General features: G+C 43.4%; 1 protein-coding gene across 1 annotated transcript; it reads left to right on the top strand.

Annotated features, from left to right (window-relative positions):
• The first annotated feature begins 2,585 nt into the window (after positions 1–2,585).
• Positions 2,586–24,398, top strand: LOC146550549 (phosphatidylinositol 4,5-bisphosphate 3-kinase catalytic subunit gamma isoform). The gene is made up of 12 exons (XM_085260109.1): positions 2,586–2,911; positions 4,175–5,358; positions 6,541–7,147; positions 7,767–7,832; positions 9,747–9,972; positions 11,422–11,516; positions 12,114–12,257; positions 12,666–12,756; positions 14,895–15,025; positions 15,131–15,242; positions 15,434–15,591; positions 21,887–24,398. The coding sequence occupies exons 1-12, from the start codon at positions 2,696–2,698 to the stop codon at positions 22,142–22,144; spliced, it is 3,288 nt and encodes a 1,095-aa protein (XP_085116235.1). The 5' UTR covers positions 2,586–2,695; the 3' UTR covers positions 22,145–24,398.
• Positions 24,399–24,726: the final 328 nt, after the last annotated feature.

Here is a 24,726-nt window from a genome sequence, read left to right as displayed (position 1 = left end):
CAGGAAGTGTTGGGTCTTTATGGCAAAAATACACTGAGACCATACGAATGCAAAGGAACTCAACAACAGACAGCTAAAGTTTAAAAAAGGGATGTCATCAACATTGCTGTTTCTTAATTTTAAAAAATGTTGGTGATAACCTTTAAAAATGTGGTCTTGCTTATAAAATGTGCTGTTACGTACATGAATTGTTGCTACATTGTAAATCAGTCACATCCAAATGTGTGTTTTTAATCAATCCTTTAGCCAGTTCAGTTGTTGTTGAAGATTTTTCAGTCATAATTGTTAACTGCTGATTGTTGATATTTTAAAGTGAAATATTAATCCTCAAATGAGCAAGTGTAATTGATTTACACGTTATTCTATCATCACCATGTTCCTGTTATGATTTTCCAGCTTTAGCCTCCATACAGAGGCGTTGTGACAGTGTCTATTGAACTATTTAGGATCTCCTGCAGGTCAAAACTGTAACTTATTTGGCAGTCAGATTAATCAAAGCACTGCAAGGTGTTCTCATACCTACTCCCTAGTATATAAAACTGCAAAGAAGTATTTTCACACTGCAATCAGGAATTACAAAACGCATTATGATGACACGAAGACCTGATGGCAAACAAAGCGTCACATCAGACAACAAGATCAGTAAAACCTGCATTCTTAAAACCCTTAAAAAATAAGCTACACCCATACGAAGAAAATCTGCTTCGTAAAATTAGCAGGTAATTATATGATTAGATTTCTGTTTGGATTGTGTTAAAGCACTATTGTGAAGATACTGTGAATTCATTTGTTACAGATGTGTGTCATCTTTAAAAGGAAATTATTAAAATGGTTGAAAACAGTTGATCAATGGTCGTCTTGTGTCTGCACGACAAGCATGTGAAATTAACGTATCTGTACGCTGACATTTTATAGGTTTTTTACAGAGATCACTGACAAAAGAAGGAATTACTTAAATTAGTACATTTACCTCAATTCATGCAAGTTTAGCTTTTAAAGATGACTGACTGTTTAAGTTATTTGATTGTATGCAAATGTTTCATGTAATTTTGTTACATAAGTATAATGTTGAACAGATTGTATACATGCTTACAGTTGTGATGATTCTTAGTAAGTTGCACCTCACCTTTTGGTAGCCATCAACAAGCTTCTGGCATAATTCTGGCTCGATATGTAAGCAGATTTTACACTAATAGGTCGGCCAAACTTGCTGCGGTCTCATGGTGTGCAGGTTAACATGTTTACCTTGCATGTAAACGAACCACAGTTTGAGATCAGAAAGCGACACAAGTTAGTTAGTGTACCCCCAGATACATGACAAGATTGCGTCGGGGTGGGAATGGAGTGGAAATCAAAATAGGGATACATTTGTTGGTGCAGGCCCTTGGAAAATAACGGAGTAGCTGAAAGTACTTTTAGATGTGCTAAATTCCCCAAAAGGGCAAACTAATTTGATTGTCACAGCATTTCTGTAATAAAGCACTGAGAATAAAATAAAGTCATTTTCCTTCTTGTTGGAGTGTCCAATAACACATGATAACTAAATGTTCATTATTCAGCTCCAAATCAACCCCTCTCTGAGATGTTCTTTCTCCCATGAAACTACTTTTAGTGATTCATTAAGCAGTGTTCAAACCCTCCAAAGGGAAGTACTGAACTGAAGGTACAAGTTAATCATATGACACCCATGCGCGTCACACTAGTTGTTGAGCCGGTCTTTTTCTTCCTCCTGGCGGGAAAATGACTTCAGCTGCTTGGCAGTCTTTGGCCCAGTTCCAGTCCAGCCTCTACACCCTCCCCCTTCTTGAGTCATGTTTGTGGCTGAATGGTAACTGTGTCTATAAATTATTGGAAACTTGTTTTTAGTTTCATTTTGTTACGGTGATTATTTATCCTGAAAGAAATACTGTACTATGTCTTCATCCTATTCTTATTCTCAGTTTTTAATATTAGCCTCCACAACAATAACAATAATAACCAAACAACTATCGAACACTTTTCAGGAAACTCTTACCAATTGTATTTTTTTTTTTTTTTTACTGATTTGTATCTACAAAGGCTTTGAATTTGCTCTGTGCTGCATACAAAACAATAGCATGGTTTGATGGAGTGTAGTTCAGTAAATGATATGAGTAAGAGTAAAGTAAACAACATTTAAAAATACTGACGGACACCTTTCAGCTATTTTAACCAGTAGACCAACACATTCTACACAGAACAGAAGGCCAAACAACCCAAACAGGTTTGGTGTATTACTGTAAAAAACAGTAATTCTGCCCAGCTTGACCTGTTTAATTTGTGATTAAATTGCAGAAGTTGACATTTCCCTCTTAAACAGTATTAGTCCAGGAGTGTTTACTGTAGCATGTTGTCCATAATTAGTTGTGAAAATGTCAGAATAGCTATTATAATTTGTTACTGGAGTACAAAAAAGAATAAGGAAGTTACCTATGTTACATTGTCAGTAAATGTTCTGCTATTAATAATAACATCACTGGTGTTTGAGAACTGAAGCACAAAAGAATGAGGAAGTCTCTGAGCAGTCACAAAAAGGGAACACACACTGTTACATTGTCAGATAAGCAGAGTTGCGTGCGCTCCACCAGAGGACCCAAACTAATCAGCACCAGCCTTTGTATGAGTTTTTCTTTTTAAATCAGAGTTTTGTTAAAGCTTGGCTCTCTTTAAAGTCCCAATGGATGCTGCTGTGAATCGGCCAACCCGTCCACACTCTATAGACAGTGTAAGAAGACTGTCTACCCAAGGCTGCTTTGAGAACACCCTGAAGTTTATTTGTGAGTTTAAGCCTGGTGATGAGGATCAGGATATCAGCTTGGGCTGCGAGCCGATATCAGTCACCCTCCCTGCACAGTGTAGTGTCTACCAATTGAGGCTACGCATCTGTATGGAGGTATGTAAACCTGCACTGAGTGGTCTATCGTGCAAAGGATGTTTTCCTTTTATTCTCATAGACTGTGTTGGATGTAGTTCTGGGTCTATAAAGTGAAATTGATAGCGCAGTTCCTAAAAACTAGTTTCTTTATAATGGAAGTTGGTGCTCTGGGGTGGGTGCGGTGCAGACTGGTCTGTTCGCAAAATAAATTCAAACTTAGAGAAGTCAATAAATGTGAGGTTCACCTTAGTAAACATTTTCCCATTGAGCTTTTGGTTTGCTAGTACAGTACGAAGAACATTATGGTCTCACTGAGGGTACAATAAACAATAAAGCAGAGTATGATTAAGGATGTAGCAAATTCATTACAGTCAATAACACATGTGCCCATAACTAAGTCCATCCCTTGTTTGGGGTGGCTGCAGAGTGGGTCATCAACTAAAGTTGGTGGCTGAATTCTCGGCTGCTTCAGTCTCCATGCCAAATATCCTCGGGCAAGGAGACTGGATCCAAGTTGCACTCTGGTGCACCCACTGAATTTGTGTGAATGTTAGATAGAAAGCTCTTATGGAGGAAAAAAACATTTAAAAAAGTTTATAAGTGAATCAGGCAAGTTGTCTAAAGCACGCAGGTAGACAAGTGCTATATAAGAAACAGTCCATTTACCTTTGTGGTTGAATCAGGAAATACATTAAATATAAAAATCTGCCAAATGAAATATCTGTAGCTCATAGTCACCCTCTGTGAAAAAGGAAGCAGCTAAAAGAAGTTTCTACGTTGCTTTATCGTCAAACCGTACATGGGAACTATCAACTGATTTAGCTGGCTTCTAAAATATTATGTATTTTTAGCTAAAAGGCAAATGTTAGCTAATATGCTAAACTAAGATTGCATGCTCATATGACATGGTATTGCATAGTCCCACTATCAGCTATTTACAGTATAGCTGTCAGTGTGCCTCATGCTTAAGCATTTACAGTACTGTTAAAAACGAAGAAAGGTTTTACAAGAATTTCAGAAACCCTGGCGAAAAAACAATTATAAGGAAGCATTTTTTTTCCAAGATGCCGCCACAGTAGGCAGCTTGTTACTCAGCTCCCAGCTTGAGGTAACGCACAAATTTCCCCGCCGTGGGATCAATAAAGTGTTATCTCATCTTCTTGTTCTTTGGAGCAAAATATAATGAAATGATCAAGACATTTGCGCAACACTATATTCAGACTACAGTAATCAAAAATTGTATGTATTTATTTTTTCATGTATATGACTCTATGCCTCCAGGCACAGGAGCAAAACTGCCACCCAGACCCTTTTGCAATATTGGACCCCGAGAAATACAGCCTGCTCTATGCCAGGGGTGGCGACTGGTATGAAGCCTACGATGACTGTCAGGTTATCAGGACATTAGACATTCCATGGTCACGTAATGACCCTCATTGCCTATCAGCACACATAATAGTAAAACCGCCTGTGGCAGTTGATCCAGAGGAGAACGAGAAACAACAGCAGTGCCTGACTTATCTGATCGGACATGACCTGGAGAAAGAAGCATCTGATAGACTTGGTGAGCTCACCTTCACCCGTCGGAAACTGGCATCTGCTAGGAAACAAGAGCTGAAGAAACGGGATGACAAGTTGTATGCCACAGAGCCTTGGATAACGCATACCGCCTTACCAGAAGAACTACAAGAATGGCAGAACAGAGACTTTCCTGTCACTTTCCACTACATGAGCAGGATCAGCTTCAGCATAAAGGCTGACCTCAGCACAACACCACAACTACTTCTTAAAGTTTTTGAAAGGGTGATGAATGACCGAGGGATTAAATACGATGGGCCTGACAATCTCGTGTTGAAAGTTGCAGGCAGGGAGGAGTTTTTATCTGGAGACTACGCCCTGAACGATTTCCTCTGGGTGCGACAGTGCCTGAAAACCAACCAAGAGCTTCACCTCTTTGTTGTCCCTGTGTCGCAGCTTCCTTCGGAGGCTGTCAAATTTGTGGACTGGCCACTTGTTGATGGTTTTAGCGGCCAGTTCAGTTCCCACAATGATCTCAGCCTTAAAGGGAAGGATTTGGATGACATCTTCATGATATCCTTGTGGGACTGCAACAGAAATTTCAGAGTCAAATTGCTTGGATTTGATATCCCACAACTTCCAAGCAAATGCCCTCAGTCTGTTTATGTTGAAGCATCCATACTCCATGGTAACAAGGTCCTCTCTTCAGTATCCTCCATTCCCAAGCCCCTTTCAGATGAAGTGCTGTGGAATGAGTGGCTGGACTTTGATGTTCTTCTTAGGGATCTGCCACGTGGAGCTAAGCTGGGTCTCACTATTAACGAAAGTCCTAGTGACATGTCTGCTGCAACAAAAGTGCCATCGCCTTCAAGCAACAAAACAATAGACTTGCTGAAAGGGAGAGGAAAAGTGCTCTACTTTGTCAACCTACTCCTCATAGATCACAGGTGTGGATTTTTGTTTTTATTTAACCAAAATATCTTTATTAACAGTATAAGGGAAAAACATACATAAGCAGTTAGCTATAAAACTGTCATTTAAAAATCTCTGCTCTCCTGTCAAGTCATGCTTAGTTTGTAGTGTTAGCCAGTTATTAATTAAGTATACCAATAATATCCAAAATATGATACCATGGTAACACCACAAATCTGAATAACAATGACAAACATTTTACAAAGATAATACACACAAAAGTTGCATTGTTGGATGTTTATGCCATTTCAGTGCCCATAGTTCTTGCACATGCTTATTTTCCATTTGGTGTACTACACCACGATATCACGGCAAAGCATGTAATAGGCACGCCGGTCGACCGTGTCCATTTTCAGTACCAGCAGGGGGAGATAATATATTTAAAGCCATAAAGTCGCTAGTGACCTATGATTAACCGATTAAGCTATGTGGCTTATATGTATTACGTGTAAATGTGTTAGTAATGTCTGTGTAAATGCTTTTATTAATGAATTTTTTGTTGGCTTAAAATAAAATAAAACCCTCTGCTGTAACTGAAGCTTACTGCAACTTCTGCATTCGTGTACATTTCCTGCTTTTGAGAGGCAGAGCATCAAATGACATGGTGCACCGGCGTGTCTATTACAGGTTTTGCCGTGATACATTTCAGGCACACAAGAAACTTTAATATTTGAATGCGCTGAATAGGATGTTAGTATGGAATTTTAACAGGTGTGAAATTTCTGAGTTAGCCGAATTTCATCCTTTCACAGTATCTGGACAAGAGTTACAAGTCTAATCAGTTCATGAAGTAGGTTGTTTGGAAGTAGGAACCCAGTCTTTTGCAACTGCTACAAATCCATGTGTGTCCATGTGCGTGGTTTTATTTACAACTACAAAATGTTGATAACATTTGGGTAACAGATGCATATACTTGTGTGTATGCATGTGTTGCCAACCTTAGTGTCAACATTGGTTTTGAGGTCTCTATTTATTATTCATTTATTAATTTATGTTTTATTTATTACATATGTGTATTTATTATTACTCCATCTGACATCTCAGTTTGTGCTCTTATATTCTTCATTTGAGAGAACGTCGAGACATTTCTTGCAGTACTGTAAAACTAACTATTATTTACACGGTGTTTCAACACGGGACACCACCTATCCCTGCAGGTCTGTTCTGAGCCAGGGGCCCTACACACTGCACATGTGGTCACACCCTGGCCTGGATGATGAGGCCATCACCTACCAAGCAGACAAGCTGTCAACTGCTACTAACCCAGACATAGCTGACTCCATGGCTATCAGCTTCCTTTTAGACCGCTACAGCTTTCCTGTGGTTGTCCCAAATACTGTTACCAACTCTGAATGTTCCAACTCCAGAGAACGTGAGAATCACGAATCTCATGTCCCCCCACCCTTGCCTATCAAAAGATATTCTTTGCCAGCAAACTCACTGGCTGACAGTGTAACTCTCAAATCCCCAACTACAGCCATCAACACCAAAAAGCCATGCCTCAGAAGGTTTCGGGAGGAAAGTGTCCGTTATGCCTCCAGTCTACCCCAGTACTTGCGTAATGTTGACTGGATGAACCGCAATTCGGTTGAAGATGTCCACTGGCTACTGGGATACTGGCAACCTGAGGAACTGGATGTAACAGTGGCATTGGAGCTACTAAGCATGGATTTTGCAGACGAGTTTATCAGGAGACTGGCAGTGAAGAGACTGGAGAGTCTGTCGAATGATGATGTGTTGAAGTATTTGCTTCAGCTTGTGCAGGTATGTGTTTATATGAAAATTGATAAACAGATTCATTCATATTGCGTGACGCGCAAAACGTCATCTGAAATAATTAAACTACTATTAACTACCTGTTTAGTTTGCAAAGTGAATCTGTCTTTATTCCACTCCCCATTCTATTGAACATCAGGACTGTATGTGTTGCTTTTTTTATTACAATTACAATACATAAAAAAATCATGATTACTGCTAATCTAAACTGGCAAATGTTTTCCCTGAAGCCACAGACTTGTTTCAAAATGTTCTCTTAGAGTCTGTGTGGAATGCATCACCAATGCAATGACATTTATCAGATTTTACTGGTTACATTAGACATCACCCACTTATCTCTTCTCTGACAGCTTTCATTTTGCTTCATGTTTTATTTTCCCTTTGATCCTTACTCCAAGATGCTTTCCACATTTCTGTTCTGTTCTTTTTCATAAGGCCTAACATTCACCTTTTGTTTAAGTCATGTAAATATATCCAGTAGAATGTGAACACATTTAAGCATTTTAACCATCCCCCCCATCCCACTATTTAAGGATATTTGTAAAATCACTTAAAATGACTATTAAAGTGTGACAATGACCTTTTCCTTCACCTTTAACTCTTACAGATCCTAAAAGTGGAACCTTACCATGACAGTTTCCTCGCTCGGTACCTCATCCAAAGAGCTCTGCGGGTAAGTCATGAAGCATCCACTGTGACTGCAGAGTACTGGCATGTACAAGGTTGTCAGCAGAATATTTTTGCCAGACAAAATTATTATTTTTTGTCTTTTTCTAATGAAGAGAGACAAAACAAAACCTACTTAAAGAAACTAAATAATCACTTGCAGTGGTGGCTGGTGGTGAGAATGGGTGGGTGGGCTAACAAATACAATTCATAGACGGCACTGTAGCAATCGCAGCATCACATCCCTGGTTCCAAGTTACAGCCACATGTTGTCATAGTAACAGTAACAAAGACTATAGAAAAAATACCAAGAATGAGCTAAGGCTAAAAAATGTACTCTCTTACACACACACACACACACACACACACACACACACACACACACACACACACACACACACACACACACACACACACACACCTTCTTACTAGATATTTTTGTACTAGTGATCAAAATCAACTTCCCAATTCAAATGAATTTTAAATAATCTGATATTGATTCCTTAAATCCTTAAATTACATTTTTCAAATAGAAATGTATTTTGCTGTGTATGAGACTTGCAAGAGGTTGACAAGAGAAAGCCATGCAAGAGTTAAGTGACCTGGTGCCACAAGCCTTAAGACAGATGTTCGGCAGCTGTGTTTGGATTCAAGAACTGTGAAGACAGCGAAGAGTGGACAAAAGCAAAGCCATATGCAAGGCGTGCAAAATGGAGGTGAAATACTGTGAAAGTTGAATAAAAGTTGCAATATTGTAACTGCTTTAGGATCTGTTGTTAATTTGGAAATTAATATATTTAATTTACAAAGTTTAAAGGGTTCTTTGAACAGTAAATATCCAAGATAAATGATCATAATTTAAATATTTCTGACTGAGTCAAAGTTGAATTGAGTCAGGACCTTGTGAATCAGAATGGAATCAGCTCTATTCTGTACACATCAGCATGTCATTTTTTCAATGCTAAGTGATGCCAGAAAAATCAATTCAAGCTCTGTGGGAATGCACTCCAGAGTACGAGGCGGTATTCACAGCAAAAATAATGGTCATTATAGAAGAGCAACAGGCAACAGGAAGAAATTGTGCTACAGTCATTTAAGGAGAGAGAGAGGTGTCGGGCGCACCTTTTTTAAAGAGAAACTCGCGTCATCGACCTCTCTGGGCCAGATCAATCAATGGTGTTGGATCCTGTCAGATGACCTCTTATTCTATGCTGATGTCACGGGGATGTATTTGTGTTAATTTCAATGTTTCAGAAACAGTGCTCTGAAGTTTTTTCTTAGTCAGCATCTGCAAAAATGACTTTGCAGACTTTAACTCTGGAAATTCCACACTGCTGTCCAACACCATCATCTCACCTTTTTGGTTGTCTCTGCGTATCAGTGAAAATCAAGGAAATGTTTCCTTGGGGGAACTTTATTCAAACTGCAGAATTGAGCCTGTTGAGAATTGAAGCATTATGGTACCACTTAGATAATATATAGCCCCGTTAGGTTCTATGTTTGTGTGCCGGTCCACAATAACAAACAGTGTTTGACTCTCTAGAATCTGCACAAGAATCCTGATGTTTTGTGCTCAAATCCGATTTTATACTTATACTATACAAAAGCACTAAAGTAGCTCCCAATTATGATTGGCTCACAGCTTATAAAAAGTTTGTGACAAGCTTAATCATAGATCTGATTTTCTTTCTTTCTTTTTATTTATCTATTTTTGTATTTTCATTCACAATAGTCATCAAAAGATCAGGTTTTTGTGTGAATAAAAATAATACCTTTCATTTAAAAGTTTTTCTTTTTTCAGGTGAGTTTAATAAAGGTTTCAGTCTGCTGGAACATTAATGAATGTTTTTACACCAGTAAGATGTCGACTGCGACCAGATCTGTTTCACGCTGTCTGACTCACTCACATCTTTCACTGCAGAGCAAAAGAATCGGACACTTCTTCTTCTGGTACGTTCGCAGTGAGGTAGCAGGGTGCCCGTATTACCGACAGCGCATGGCTGTGATTCTGGAGGCCTACCTGCTGGGCTGTGGTCAGGCCATGCTCGACAGCTTCACCCAGCAGGTCCAGGCGGTGGAGGCCCTGCAGGAGGTCGCTGTCATCATTAAAAACCTGTACCCTGACAAGACCAACCTTGATTCTACAAGTAGGGAGCATCATTTTTTCTTAATTAATATATCAAAATTTTATTTTTAAAAAGCTAAAAGTATATAATTTAATTTTATTTCACTGTTTTTTACTGAATGTTTTATCATGGTGCAGCATCTCTATCAGATTCAGGTCAGGACTTTGACTAGGCCACTCCAAAGTATTCATTTTGTTTCTCTTAAGCCATTCAGAGGTGGACCTACTGGGTGGACCTATTTTCCTGCTGCAGAGCCAAGTGCACTTCAGCTTGTTTTTGTTTCAGAATGTTTACAGCAGAATTCATACTTTCATTTACCACAGCAAGTCTTTCAGGTCCCGAGGCAGCAAAACAGGTACATAACATGTTTTGGGGATCATCAAGATGTTTTCTGGCAAAACTGAATGAGCCTGTATGTTCCTTTTCATCTAGGAACTTCACCCTGCAGGCCATTTTTGTCATGCCATCTCTCACCTAACACATTTTAACATTAACAAAACTTGATCAATTCCTAAAAGAGTGAAAATGCATTTTAAAGAGCTTAAAATAGAGTTCATATAAAGAGTCATAAAAAATATTCAGATTAATTAAAGGCAGCAAGGATGCAGATTTACCTGTTTTGTGTTTGTTTGTTTGTTTGTTTGTTTGTTGTTTTTAATCAAAAAACAGCCACTCATCCTTGAATCCGAATTACTTTGGAACACAACAAAGCGTTTCTTTGGAGAATTCATTTTTTAAGATAGAAATTTAAAATGGACCTATTATACTTTCCTTTATGTTCTGTTATATAATACTCTCATAATTCAGGTTTTAAATGTAAGCTCCACTGGCTTCTCAGTAAAAGTCCTTGCACCCACATCATTCTGTCTGTAAACACAATACAACTCCTCTCTGGCTCTGCCAATGTCATGTAGGTACATTTAAAAAAAACAAAAAAACCCAAAAAACAAATAAAATGAAATTCATTAAAAGTAAATCCCTTCACACTAAACACAGCCCAGAGAGTGAGCTACCTTGGCCGAGGCACTCTCTGAGTGCTTCTTGTTAATTATGGTTATTTTTTTTATGTTCTTGCATGTTATTGTTTCCAAGTTACTACATTATTATTTATCTACCAGCTGTAGAAGGTTAGCAAAGCTTTGCATGTAACTTTGAATGTACTTTGGAAAAGCTTCTTCCAGCTGGCCTCGTGTTGAGTTCCATTTTAATATACATGAAGAAATCCCATCTGTGTATGGCTACGTATGGCTGGGTTCCTGTATGTAGATGAAGTAGTGCTGCACACCTGGTGTTCATCAGCTGATGAATAACAGAAGCTCTATCCCTACCTAGGCTAGGAAAGACATCCTTGAAATGCATTAGATGTTTTTATAGCAACTTTTCAGAAACCAAGGACTCTAATCCCCAAAAGCAGCTGTTGTTTCACTGTTAAACCACTTCACTAAATTATATCTGTTGATCTTGCTGTAGCTCCCTTCCGGCTTCAGGGACTTCTTAGAGACAGTAACCTGCCAAATGAATTCTTGCTGCCCTTTGACCCTCGCATTAAATGTGGAAGGATCCTGGTAAGCTTTGCTGGCTTTCTGTCTCTATTTGTACATTGAGCTTTAGGGTTATGTGAAAGTGTGGTGAATAAAAAAATGTTGGGTATATTTTTATATATTGCATTTGAGCATTTTGTGTGTGGTTTAGTCTTATATTCTAAGTTTACTATATGCAGGATTTATAAACAATGCAAGAGGTTGACCTTTTCATCAAAAGGGCAACCTCTTTGTGATGATGTTTCAGGTTGAGAACTGGAGACAGATAGATGTGCAATTACTTGGTCAGGCTTGTAGTTTTGTACATAGTTGAGGAAATGTTATCAATTTCTACAGTACAATTATTATAGTAGACCACTGTGAATTCCTCCTTGGCCTGTTTTTGTTTTTTGCATCACATTTTCTGTCTGCTTCATATAATTCAAGTATAATTACTTACTTGAACTTTTCTTCAACATAAATTTGTTACTTATTCTGTTTTTCCTGATTACAATAAGTACACCACAGTAAAGTAGCTATATGTAATCTTTTGTTGTTGTTGTTGATTAAATCAAAAAGGCTGTGGTGAAGAAAAATATCCCACACAAACAAAACGGTCTGCTTTACTTCTTTGTGATGTAGCTCGATAAATGCAAAGTAATGGCCTCAAAGAAGAAGCCTCTGTGGCTGGAGTTCTCTCCCATGCCATCACCTACCTCCGCCACACCTGTTGGAATAATCTTCAAAGAGGGGGATGACCTCAGACAGGACATGCTGGTCATTCAGGTCAGACAGATCTTTTGTTACTTTGATTACTTGAATTCTCTTCCTCAAATATGAATACTGATTTTTTTGTGTGTGAATATTTCCTACATGCTTGGGAAAAGGTGAATATACAGTACTTCATACTTCCATCATACGGTACTTCATACTTATCTGACTAGCCCTTATATTTAAAATTCATATAAATAACTACGTATCTTTTTCTGCGCTGCTCCTTTATTTGTGCCTCAGGGCTCAATTCTTGGACCAGTTCAGTTTTTCATTTTTTGTGTTGCTCCTAGGTTATATACTTAACAGGTTTGGTATGCCCAAAATACACAACTTTACTTTTTTGCTAAAAAAAACCTCAAGTCTATCGTAGTTTTACATCAGGTTGAAAAGACACATGAATGTTTGCATATTTCTGTTTAGGCACTGGTGCTGATGGACTCCATCTGGAAGGAGAAATCCCTGGACCTCAATCTTGTTCCATATGGCTGCATCTCCACTGGACACAACATAGGTATCAGCATTAGTGTGCTTTAATAGTGTCCACAGTTGGTACTGGATGGCTCTTTTTAGTAGTGGTTGTTGAAGTTATACTTAATATAATTTACTAATCAATTAATAGCTTGTTTACAGAGTCAGCAAAAGTACACACATTCTGTACTTAAGTAGAAGTACAGATATTGGTGTAAAAAACACTCCAGTAAAAGCTGAATTACTGATTTAACGCCTTTACTCAAGTAAAAGTGAAAGAGTACAGGCTCTGAAATGTATCTGCTATATTATTGTAATACAAAAGTAATATTAGTACATGAAGATAAAAATGTTATTCAAATCTAAATTCTACTTCTTCATCATCATCTCAATCTGTTATTTAGGACACAAGCAGTGAAAGAGAAAATAAATAAATGGGGGCTGATCTGTTGTAGTGGCTCAGCGTGGGGAAAATACTGACAGCCCACAATGATTTCTAATGTCAGCTCCAGTAGATTTTCTTAGTGGACAAGCTGTGATCAGCGGACATGCAGATCACAGCTCTGAGGTTACTCATAATGAATACGTTGCCCAAATTAGACATCTTACGTAAGCTTTACTTAAGGCAACTGAGAACTATTTAGAACTAATTAGATTTTACACTGTATAAAGACTGAATTCAGTGACTGAATCTAAGCACCGTCAGTTCATTTGTAAACGAATGTCTACTACACTTGATCTAACCCAAGCTCCACAGCAGCTGACCACCACAGCCACTGTGTTTCAGTCCAACACAGTACTTTGCTATCAATTCACGACATTAATACAAGGTAACCTGTTTATCCTGAGCAAAACTACCCAGAATTTTCATGCAACATTTCAATAACACAAAGTACAGACATTTGTTTAAAAATGTAAGCAGTAAAAAAACGGTCATAAAAATAACCAGAAGAGAACAGAATACCCCTTTATTGTCACTGTGTATATAAATAGTCAAATTCAATTCAATTTTATTTATACAGCACCAAATCACAACAATGGGTGCCTCAAGGCGCTTTATATTGTAAGGTAGACCCTACAATAATACATGCAGAGAAAAACCCAACAATCATATTAACCCCTATGAGCAAGCACTTTGGCGACAGTAGGAGGTTGAAATAAATAGCAAACGGGAGACATATAGAGAAATATTTACAAAAAAAGAGAAAATTACAGATTGGACAGTTGTAGGTGAGTCTGGAGGTGTGGGACCTGATTGACCTGAGGCCAGCGGGTTAAACTAGTGGTGGGCGGGGTGCAAGGGGTCACCTGTGATGCCCCTAGTTTTCCTAAGACGGGAGGATCTGGAGATGGTCTCCTGGATGGCAGAAGGCAGGTAATGATTTTTTGGGCGGTGTTAATTACCCTCTGCACAGCCTTCCTGTTCTCAATAGCGTCCCCTGCATAACAAACACCCAGGCAGCAGGAGAGCACGCTCTCCACTGTGGAGCGGTAGAAGGTGAGCAGCAGCTTCTCAACCAGGTTATTCTTCTTTAGGACACGGAGGAAGTGCAGTCACCGCTGAGCCTTCTTTACCAGGGTGTTGGTGCTGTTGGTCTAGGTGAGATCAGCAGAGATGTGGGTGCCAGAAACCTGAAGGTGGAGACAGATTCCACCTTTTCTCCATTTAAAATGAGAGGGGAGTGGATCCATCTCTGATCTGTAAACCGAACAGAGAACAATCTAAACCTTAGAATGTCCAAAATGTTCAAATTGGACTCGTTCTTTTATTATATTTGACCTAAAATAAGTGACTGAGCCCATAAATTCATCAGTAAAGGCAGGCCCTAGGACATTTTTATAAGACTTTTCACAACCACAGCTATCGCCCCAAATTTTTATTTATACATGTTGTTATGGGGTTTTCTGTATAGTATTTTATCAATTTACCAATTTAACCTATGACCAGTTTACTATAATAAATTATGTAACATGCCTGCTTATTGGACTGTGGGAGGGAAAAAAGCACCCACCCACATGGCAGAGGATCAACATGCAACCACTGCACCTGCACAGTGTCATGTTTTTGTAACAGTGTTTTGTGAGAGGGTTTTTTTACCCCCTGGAATTAGGTTTCTGTGTTTGAAGTTTAAAACACATGTTTAAAGATGAAGCACAAAATGAAAATGTCCTTGTCATCAGGTATGATTGAGATTGTGAGGAATGCAACAACGATCGCTGCGGTCCAGAGGAGCCAAGGAGGAGCAACTGGAGCCTTCAAAAATAATGCTCTGTTTGAGTGGCTCAAGTCCAAATGTCCACTACAGGAAATTGTGAGTAAATCAAAAGCAATCGCAGGTCCTTTCTGTTGTTTCCCTCAGTAATAGGAAAAAAAAACAACTAAAATGTGAAACTGTTGTGATTTTATTTGACTGCAGCACTTCAAGAACGTGGAGAGATTTGTGAATTCCTGTGCTGGTTACTGTGTGGCCACATATGTACTGGGTATAGGCGATCGACACAATGACAACATCATGATCAGAGAAGACGGTAAGCAGCACAAATCACTGAAAACACCTTATTGGCTACTGTTATCACATGTTATTTACTGATTTGTTATTATCCTCTTATGAAATGACAGATGCTTTTTGTCCTCTGAAACAAGCTGCATGATAAAATGAATTCATAAATGAACAAATTAACTGATAATTAGAAAAAACTGAAGTAATCTTGCCTCTCAGGGAACTTGTTTCACATTGACTTCGGACACATCCTGGGTAACAGGAAGCACTTTCTTGGCGTGAAAAGGGAGCGAGCACCTTTCGTCCTCACACCTGACTTCCTGTATGTCATGGGCAGGGTCGATGGTCGCAACAGCCTCTACTTTCAGCGTTTTAGGGTAAGAGGGCTTTATTATTTGTCCAGCTTTGCATGAAAATGTTTTAACAGGTCCCATAAATAGTTAGCTTCTCGGTGGAGTTCAACCTTTTACCTTAGTAATTCGCTGTGGCAGTCAGGATCAAGACGTTAGTTCTCTTAATTCTTTTGTCAATAAACAGCTGTCCAAGGTAAGCGTAGAAGGGAAAGTTCAGAGAAATTCTCCATCCATCCATCCATCCATCCATCCATCTTCTGCTTCCGGGGCCGAGTCACGGGGCAACAGCCCAAGCAGAGAAGCCCAGACCTCCCTCTCCCCAGCCACCTTCTCCAGCTTGTCCAAGGGATCACCAAGGCGTTCCCAGGGTCCTGGGTCTGCCCTCCTCCTGGTGGGACATGCCCTGAACACCTCACCCAGGAGGCGCCCAGGAGGCATCCTTGTCAGATGCCCAAACCACCTCAACTGGCTCCTTTCGATGTGGAGGAGCAGCGGCTCTACTCTGAGCCCCTCCCGGATGGCTGAAGTACTCACCCTGTCTCTCAGAGAGAGGCCAGCCACCCTTCGGAGGAAGCCCATTTCTGCCGCTTGTATCCGCAATCTCGTTCTTTCGGTCACTACCCACAGCTCGTGGCCATAGGTGAGGGTAGGGACGTAGATCGACCGGTAAATTGACAGCTTCGCTTTTACACTCAGCTCTATCTTCAACACAACAGACCAGTGCAGCATCCGCATCACTGCAGCAGCAGTGATATATCTGTCTGTCGATCACCCGCTCCCTTCTGCCGTCACTCGTGAACGACACCCGAAGATACTTACACTCTTCTACTTGGAGCAAGAACTCATCCCCGACCCGAAGTGGGCACTCCACTCTTTTCCGGCTAGGACCATGGCCTCAGATTTGGAGGTGCTGATTCTCATTCCCACCTCTTCTGTCATGGCTCGCAGGATGAGGACCCAATCGCAAAACTCACGGACTCAAGGGATGAACTCAAAAGGCAGCTTTATTGCTGACAAGATGACAGGAAAATACAAAACTTAAACTGGGAACAATAAACTAATACTCGGAGCTTGTGGTGGAGTTAACGACTGTGCTAGCGAGGATACAGGAGACGGAGCTAGCGCTTCTGGCTGGGCAGCTAAGTGAAAAAACACAGCCCCGGAATAAACAGTCCCACAGTCAGGAAACTCCTGTTTGTCCCTTCCACTCACCACAGCTGGCAACTCAGAAGTCTCGGGGTCTGGCTGTGGCGGTGGGTGTCGGCGGCGTGAACGCCGTTTTCTCCGGGAAGGGGGAGGAGCTGAGCCGGGCCGCGAATCCTCCAGCGGACCGGGCTGAACGTCCTCCGACTCTTCACGCAGCATGAGGGAGAACGCGACGCCGAACAGAGGGAGACGCAGACAGAAATACACAGAGGGTTAACGAGGAAAGTGGGACCACACGGGGAACACAGCTGACACAGATAACCATAACGAGACAGGGCGGGGTGAACATAACACTGACGGGAGACGGGCAGAGTCAAACAGGAAGTACAGAGGTTCAGACAGGAGGAGAGAGAGCACGGGGAAACACAGACATAACGGGCAGGGGAAACATGGAACAACCACAAAGGGAGACGAGGGCTCATAAATACACAGAGGGCACACAGGGGGGGAGAGAGAGCACGGGGAGAACTTAGACATAACGGGCAGGGGAAACATGAAATAAAACATAAGGAGAGACGAGGGCTCACAGATACACAGAGGGGCACACAGGGGGTAAAAGCCACGAAGGGAAAACACTTAGGGAACAACACAACAGGGCAACTCAGGAAACATGGCCTAAATAGGGAACAAAATCCAAACATACAAGAAAACTAAGAATACTGGGCCAACATGGCCCAGGACCATGACAGTTACCCCCCCCCCCCCCCCCCCACAAGGGCTGGCTCCCGACAGCCAAAACCCGAGAACCAAGACAAAAACAGAAAACAACCCACCCAGGGCGGGAGGCGGGGGACCAGGACGGAGGGACCAGAACAGGAAATAAAAACGAACAACAGAAAACACAGGAGCACAAGACCATAGTGCAAATAAAGTTCAGGGGGCCGACCCAGAGCCCACCGGCACAAAAGTTCACGGGTCACACGGTCGGGGGGCCGACCAGGCGGGTGGCACAGGTGACAGAGCTGGTCCGGAAGCCGGCCGCGCGGAAGGCAGCGGCGGCGGCGAAGGAGACGACGGAGCAGTTCAGGAGGCCGGCCACGCGGAAGGCAGCGGCGGCGGCGAAGGAGACGACGGAGCAGTTCAGGAGGCCGGCCACGCGGAAGGCAGCGGCGGCGGCGAAGGAGACGACGGAGCAGTTCAGGGGGCCGGCCGTGCGGAAGGCAGCGGCGGCTCTCCAGTGTTAGGCGTGCTGGCCATGGCCCGGTGGGCGCAGGACCAGACGACGGCGAAGCAGGAGCTGAGGCTGAGGCCGGACTGGGCGAAGCACAGGCCGAAGCTGGACCGGGCGACGTTGAAAGCGATGCAGAGGCCGGACCGGGTGTGGGTGATGTGGGGGCCGGACCAGGCGGAGGCGATGCGGGGGCCGGACCAGGCGGAGATGGAGCTGCAGCAGGCGAAGCACAGGCTGGAGCTGCAGCAGGCGAAGCACAGGCTGGAGCTGCAGCAGGTGAGGTGGAGGCTGGACCAGACGAGGATGAAGTCTCGGATGAAGCTGGACCAGACGAGGACGAAGACTCTGAGGCTGGGCCAGGCGAAGATGAGGCTGAAGCCGGAGCCGGACCAGGCGAAGAGGAGGCTGCAGCAGGCGAAGCACAGGCCGGAGCTGCAGCAGGCGTGGCAGAGGCGGAGGCTGGACCAGGCGTGGATGAAGACTCGGATGGAGCTGGACCGGGCGAGGCAGAGGCGGAGGCCGGAGCTGGACCAGGCGTAGCAGAAGCAGAAGCTGGACCAGGCGTAGCAGAAGCAGAAGGTGGCTGGATGGGCTCCTCGGGCCCTCCAGCTGATGTGGCATGGTGCTGGACGGGCGGCTCGGGCCCCCCAGCAGACGTGGCATGAGGCTGGTGTGGTTCTCCTGAACCCCCAGCTGACGAGGAAGGTTGCTGAACGGGCCCCTCGGACCCTCCAGCGGGGACAGGAGGCTGAACGGGCCCCTCGGACCCTCCAGCGGAGACGGGTGGCTGAACGGGCCCCTCGGACCCTCCAGCGGAGACGGGTGGCTGAACGGGCCCCTCGGACCCTCCAGCGGAGACGGGAAGCCGGACGGGCTCCTCGGGCCCCCCAGCTGACGAGGTAGATGGCGGCGCGGGAGCCGCGGAGTCCTGGATGAGCTCATCCGAGCTCCCAGCAGGAGCTGATGCAGAGCCAGAGAGATTTGAGTCCCCTGGCTGAATGTTAAGCTGACGAGCAGACCGTACTGCTATTGGGGACTGGGCTACCGGAGACGCGGGGAGCTGAGCTACCGGAGACGCGGGGAGCTGAGCTACCGGACACGCGGGTGAAATAGATAACTGCACGGGAGACTGAACTGAGGGCGTCTGCACTGGCACAGGGGACTGAACTGGTGTCTGTTGTAACGGAGGTGGTGGGAGTGGAGTTGATGACTTCACGGGAGAATGAACCAGAGGTGAGTGCACAGGAGACTGAGCTAGAGGTAGCAGTGACAGTTGGGGGGAAAGTGGTACTGGTGATTGAGTGGATGACTGGGCTACAGGTGGCTGCTGAGCAGGTGACACTGGAAACTGTGCTACAGACGGCTGCTGAGCAGGTGACACAGGAAACTGTGCTACAGACGGCTGCTGACCAGGTGACACTGGGAAGTGTGCTACAGACGGCTGCTGACCAGGTGATACTAGAAACTGTGCTAAGGGAGGCTGCGCTGGGGAAAACTGAGCTAAGGTTAACTGAGGAGGTAGCTGAGTGGCAGACTGAACCGAAGGAGACTGAAGTGGTGGTAGGGGTGAAAACGGAGCTTGTGGTGGAGTTAACGACTGTGCTAGCGAGGATACAGGAGACGGAGCTAGCGCTTCTGGCTGGGCAGCTAAGTGAAAAAACACAGCCCCGGAATAAACAGTCCCACAGTCAGGAAACTCCTGTTTGTCCCTTCCACTCACCACAGCTGGCAACTCAGAAGTCTCGGGGTCTGGCTGTGGCGGTGGGTGTCGGCGGCGTGAACGCCGTTTTCTCCGGGAAGGGGGAGGAGCTGAGCCGGGCCGCGAATCCTCCAGCGGACCGGGCTGAACGTCCTCCGACTCTTCCCACCGGAGAGGCAGTTCCGGGCGGATGCCTACGGTGGACACGAGGAAGTCCCGGATGTGGGGGTGTAGCACGCCGAATAACCAGGGGAGTCCGGACACCATCCTCTGTAGGCGGATGGCTACGGTCTCCCGGTATCCTCCTCTTGGCAGCGCTCCCCACTCCTGACAGTGGTATTCCACCGTGTAAATCAGGTCCTCACGGAGCTCGGCAGAGGGGTTGTGAGCTGCTGGGTCCATGTCGTGGTCGCGTTCTTCTGTCATGGCTCGCTGCGTGGCAGGCAGGATGAGGACCCAATCGCAAAACTCACGGACTCAAGGGATGAAATCAAAAGGCAGCTTTATTGCTGACAAGATGACAGGAAAATACAAAACTTAAACTGGGAACAATAAACTAATACTCGGAGAGAGACACAGGGAAATCCACGCAGCATGAGGGAGAACGCAACGCCGAACAGAGGGAGATGCAGACAGAAATACACAGAGGGTTAACGAGGAAAGTGGGACCACACGGGGAACACAGCTGACACAGATAACCATAACGAGACAGGGCGGGGTGAACATAACACTGACGGGAGACGGGCAGAGTCAAACAGGAAGTACAGAGGTTCAGACAGGAGGAGAGAGAGCACGGGGAAAACACAGACATAACGGGCAGGGGAAACATGGAACAACCACAAAGGGAGACGAGGGCTCATAAATACACAGAGGGCACACAGGGGGGAGAGAGAGAGCACGGGGAGAACTTAGACATAACGGGCAGGGGAAACATGGAATAAAACATAAGGAGAGACGAGGGCTCACAGATACACAGAGGGGCACACAGGGGGTAAAAGCCACGAAGGGAAAACACTTAGGGAACAACACAACAGGGCAACTCAGGAAACATGGCCTAAATAGGGAACAAAATCCAAACATACAAGAAAACTAAGAATACTGGGCCAACATGGCCCAGGACCATGACATCTTCACACTTAGTTTATGAACCATTCCAAAGCGAGCTGGAGGCCATCACCTGATGAATCCCACAGAACCACATCATCCGCAAAAAGCAGAGATGAGATTCTGACACCACCTAGGTGAAAGGTGAGGTGACCACCTAGAAATCCTATGCATAAAAATTACAAACAGAATCTGTGACAAAGAGCAGCCCTGGCGGAGCCCATCACCACCTAGGAACGAGTCCGTCTTATTGCCGGCCATGCGGGCCCCCCTCCCCGAATTGCTACCTTACCGTGGTGGAGGAGTTTGTGTATCCCAGGGATCCCAAGGGCTATGTTGTCTGGGGGCATTTAGGCAAATTGGTCCTGGGTGAGGGACCAGACAAAGAGCGATTCAGAAGACCTCTATGAGAAGACCATCAAGGGAACAATTCACCCTGCCCGGGATAGGGTTACCGGGACCGGCCTGGAGCCATGCCCAGGGAGGCTGCCCGAGGGGGAGTGCCTGGTCGGGCCTTAGTCCATGGGGCCCGGCCGGGCTCACTCCGAAAGAGGGCCATGGGCCCATCTTCCTGCAGGCCCACCAACCGCAGGAGGCGCCGTAGGGGTCAGGTGCATAGTGAGCTGGGCGGCAACCAGAACCGGAGGTGTCCTAATACCAAGACAAGACCAAGAAATTCTAATTTCCTAGTATAATTCAAACTTCATTCAATTTTGTTCAATGATGAAAGCATGCAGTCGTGGCCCAACTCCAACAAAATATGTGTGTTCTTCTCTCTTAACAAAATGCTTTTCATTGAACCCAAGAAGCTCTGTTTTGATCTCATCTCAGTCCAAAAATATAATTCTGACTTCTGGCTTGTCCATGCAGTCTTTATGAAACTGCAGGCAGGCTGCAGTGTTCTGATTTAAAAGCAGAGGCTTTTCTCCTTGCTGACCTGCCATTATTAAGACTTTTGATTTATGCCAATTGAGTTTATTCCAGAAGTACACACACACACTAATTAAAAGAAGCCTGATTCTTATTTTGGATACCACTTTTAGAATTATAGAAAAAATCTAAACTTCAGCTGTCCTTATTGTTTTATCTTTGCTTTTCTTTGTTATTCTATCTTTTCTTGCCTCCAACACCCACATTAGGACACCTGCACAGAAGCATACCTCTCCCTGCGCTCCCACTCTCGTCTGTTGGTGACTCTTTTCTCCCTCATGCTGCTCACGGGCATCCCAGAGCTGAGCGCTGCAGAGGATATGCGCTACTTGCGGGTGGCACTCCAGGAGGAGCAGAATGAGGCAGATGCCAGGGAGCACTTTCTCCAACAAATCTCTGAGTGTGAGAAGCTGGGCTGGACTGTGCAGGCCAACTTCTGGATCCACATGATGGGAGGCATCAAGTAGACTAATGCATTTTGCTCTGCCTTAAAAATAAGTGAACGTTTTAGTTTTACAGGTGTATTTTTTATATTTATGTAATATCACTGAGCCTTGGGCTGTTTTTACAGGAAGTAAGGGGGTGGGAAACTTGTGTATAAACAATGGATATCTGTCAGAATTACAGTGTAAATACTTAGAATCTGCTGTTTATTGTAAAATCTGTAGAAGGGTTATAATTCTCATATAATACTCAAATAAAAACTAGACTCTAAAAAAGAAAGAAAAACTGAAAGGATATGGTGTACTTAGAAATATGACCACCAATAAAATAAAAATACAGTTTAGTTTTAGTCTATGTCAGTTTGGTACACATGTTTATTAAGACTAGAGACAAACTGATTTTTAAAACCAGTACCAATACCATTATTTTGTGATTTAAAAACCCAATATGTCGGCAGATTTTTTTTGTTATGTGGATTTATATATGACCCTTTACTGTAATGATAATGCAGTTAAAAAATAATCTTGTTTTAATGTCATAACAAGTCACGGATTACTTGTTTACTCTTGTTTTTTTCAAGAGCATTTAGACATCTACATGTCTAAATGCACTGCTGCAATATGATTGGCTGATTAGATATTTGCATTATCGAGTCATTTAAAAGGTGTACCTATAATTAAGGAGTTTAAAAGGTGTACTTCTCTCTGCTGGATTTGATCTGAGGGAGGACAATTTCTATGGCGGGTTTCAGACCACGATTCACAACACTGTGTGAAAGACTGCAAGACAGTAATTGTTCCAAAGCTCAGCAACATTTGATGTATTTGTATTTGTTCCTTTTATCATAATTTATGCATTCTGCCTTTGCATGTAACTATATTCTACCTATATCTATACTGGATTTGTTCTCTATTCTGTGGATCCTTTAGTAAAGTTTTTTTTAAACTTTTTTAGCTGATAAGACATAAATAAATGTAATAGCTGCAAAGATAGTCCTTGATATTAACTATATGCCCCGATGGACCCTGATGGCCTGAAATCTTTTTTACTCGTTTCTTTCTCTTTCTCTTTTCATCTCACATGGAGTAGTGGGCTGGGCTTCACCCTCGTGCTTTCAATTCACTTCACCAGTCTTGCAGTATTTAAGATCGGCTAATGCTTCCACGCCTTTCCAGATTATTATAGTGTAGTGTTGAATTTCCTGTGATTGTTGGCTGAAGTAATGTCTTTGATTTCTTCCTCACAAGACTCGCTTCTAAACTTAAGCTGGTCACCTGCCAGCGAAGAAAACTATACATACCACGGCTCACTTGCATGGCTGCTCTTTACTGCTCGATTCACTTCTGGACTCCTCCAGATGGCTGCACAATAAGTAGCATCCTCAGTCTCCTTGACAACTGTTTTCAAAACTCTTCTGCCACATGCTTTCACTACCTCATTTTGGATGTAAGAGCTCGGATCATTATTTGGGCCTTGTCATGGTCCCTGTGCCTCGCTGGTCGACTCTCTATTAGGCAACATAGTTGTTTTTGTTTTTCGCTCTCTCCCTCCTTCCTCTCCCCCTCTCGCTCTCTCTCTTTCGCCGCAGCGATGCTCATTACAGGCTCCCGCTGCTGGCCCACACACCTGCTCTCATCTCCACACCGGTCGCTGATCTGCACTAGTCTTTGCTGGATCGTTGAGCGACCAGCATCAGTCAAACCTGCAAATCTGAACCTGTGTATCTGTGAGTGTTGTATCTATCCTGTTAACCGGAGCTTTTTGTGTGTAAATTTCATCTGGAACCTGATTACGGACTACGAGAGGAGTGGCAGTGGAGAAGGAGTTGGAGTTTTGTACAGAAAGTGTGGAGAACGTCTGTTTGTATCTGCTTTGTAACTGACTTCAGTCACAGACTGCTGCAAATGCGTGCCTTATTCCTCTCATGGCTCGGAAATTTTTATTATTTAATACACACTTCACATCAGACATTTTGTACCCTGCTGACTGTTCAGTACACTGAGGTTATTTCAGTTTTCCTTTGTCAGTTTTTTCTGACAAACTTTCATACGCCTGCATTACTCCTGTATTGTGTTCTCTGCACCTGTTCAATTTTCTTTGCACTGATCATCACTTGCATTCAATCTGTTTAGTACTTTTAATTTTTATTTAAGTGTTTGTCTTATAGTATGTCTCACGCAAAGTACCGCAGCAATTTCCTAATGTTGTAAATCTGCTTAACATTTGGCAATAAAACCATTTCTGATTTTGATTCTGATGAAGCTGTTCTTCAGTTCTCCCTCCACATGCACACTTCGATGTGACCTACACATGGTTCTAACTCTGTAGCATCCAATGATGCACTTGATAATATATCTGTAATAGCACTAAAATAGCATCATGACTGAGACCATCCAGTGTACAGGGGTGGGCAATCTCAGTCCACGAGGGCCGGTGTCCCTGCAGGTTTTAGATGTGTCCTCGAACCAACACAGATGATTTAAATGGCTAAATTAGCTCCACAACATGTCCTGAAGTTCTCCAGAGGCCTGGTAACGAACTAATCATGTGATTCAGGTGTGTTGACCCAAGGTGAGATCTAAGGCTACGTCCACACTGCAGGTCT

Source organism: Mchenga conophoros, linkage group LG20 (genome assembly GCF_057382185.1).
Source record: "Mchenga conophoros isolate Kocher_MC1m ecotype Shallow Benthic linkage group LG20, M_conophoros_male_GT1.1, whole genome shotgun sequence".
NCBI lineage: Eukaryota > Metazoa > Chordata > Actinopteri > Cichliformes > Cichlidae > Mchenga > Mchenga conophoros.
Note: the sequence above shows the minus strand (reverse complement) of the source record. Positions and strands in the feature narration are given on the sequence as shown.

What these genes read in the sequence shown, in the direction of transcription:
- LOC146550549 (XM_085260109.1), top strand. Translation starts at nt 2,696, where the DNA reads ATGGATGCTGCTGTGAATCGGCCAACCCGTCCACACTCTATAGACAGT. An exon ending in GACCAACCTTGATTCTACAA is followed by an intron (nt 9,973 to 11,421) that starts GTAGGGAGCATC and finishes ATCTTGCTGTAG; the next exon opens with CTCCCTTCCGGCTTCAGGGA. An exon ending in CTCCACTGGACACAACATAG is followed by an intron (nt 12,757 to 14,894) that starts GTATCAGCATTA and finishes CCTTGTCATCAG; the next exon opens with GTATGATTGAGATTGTGAGG.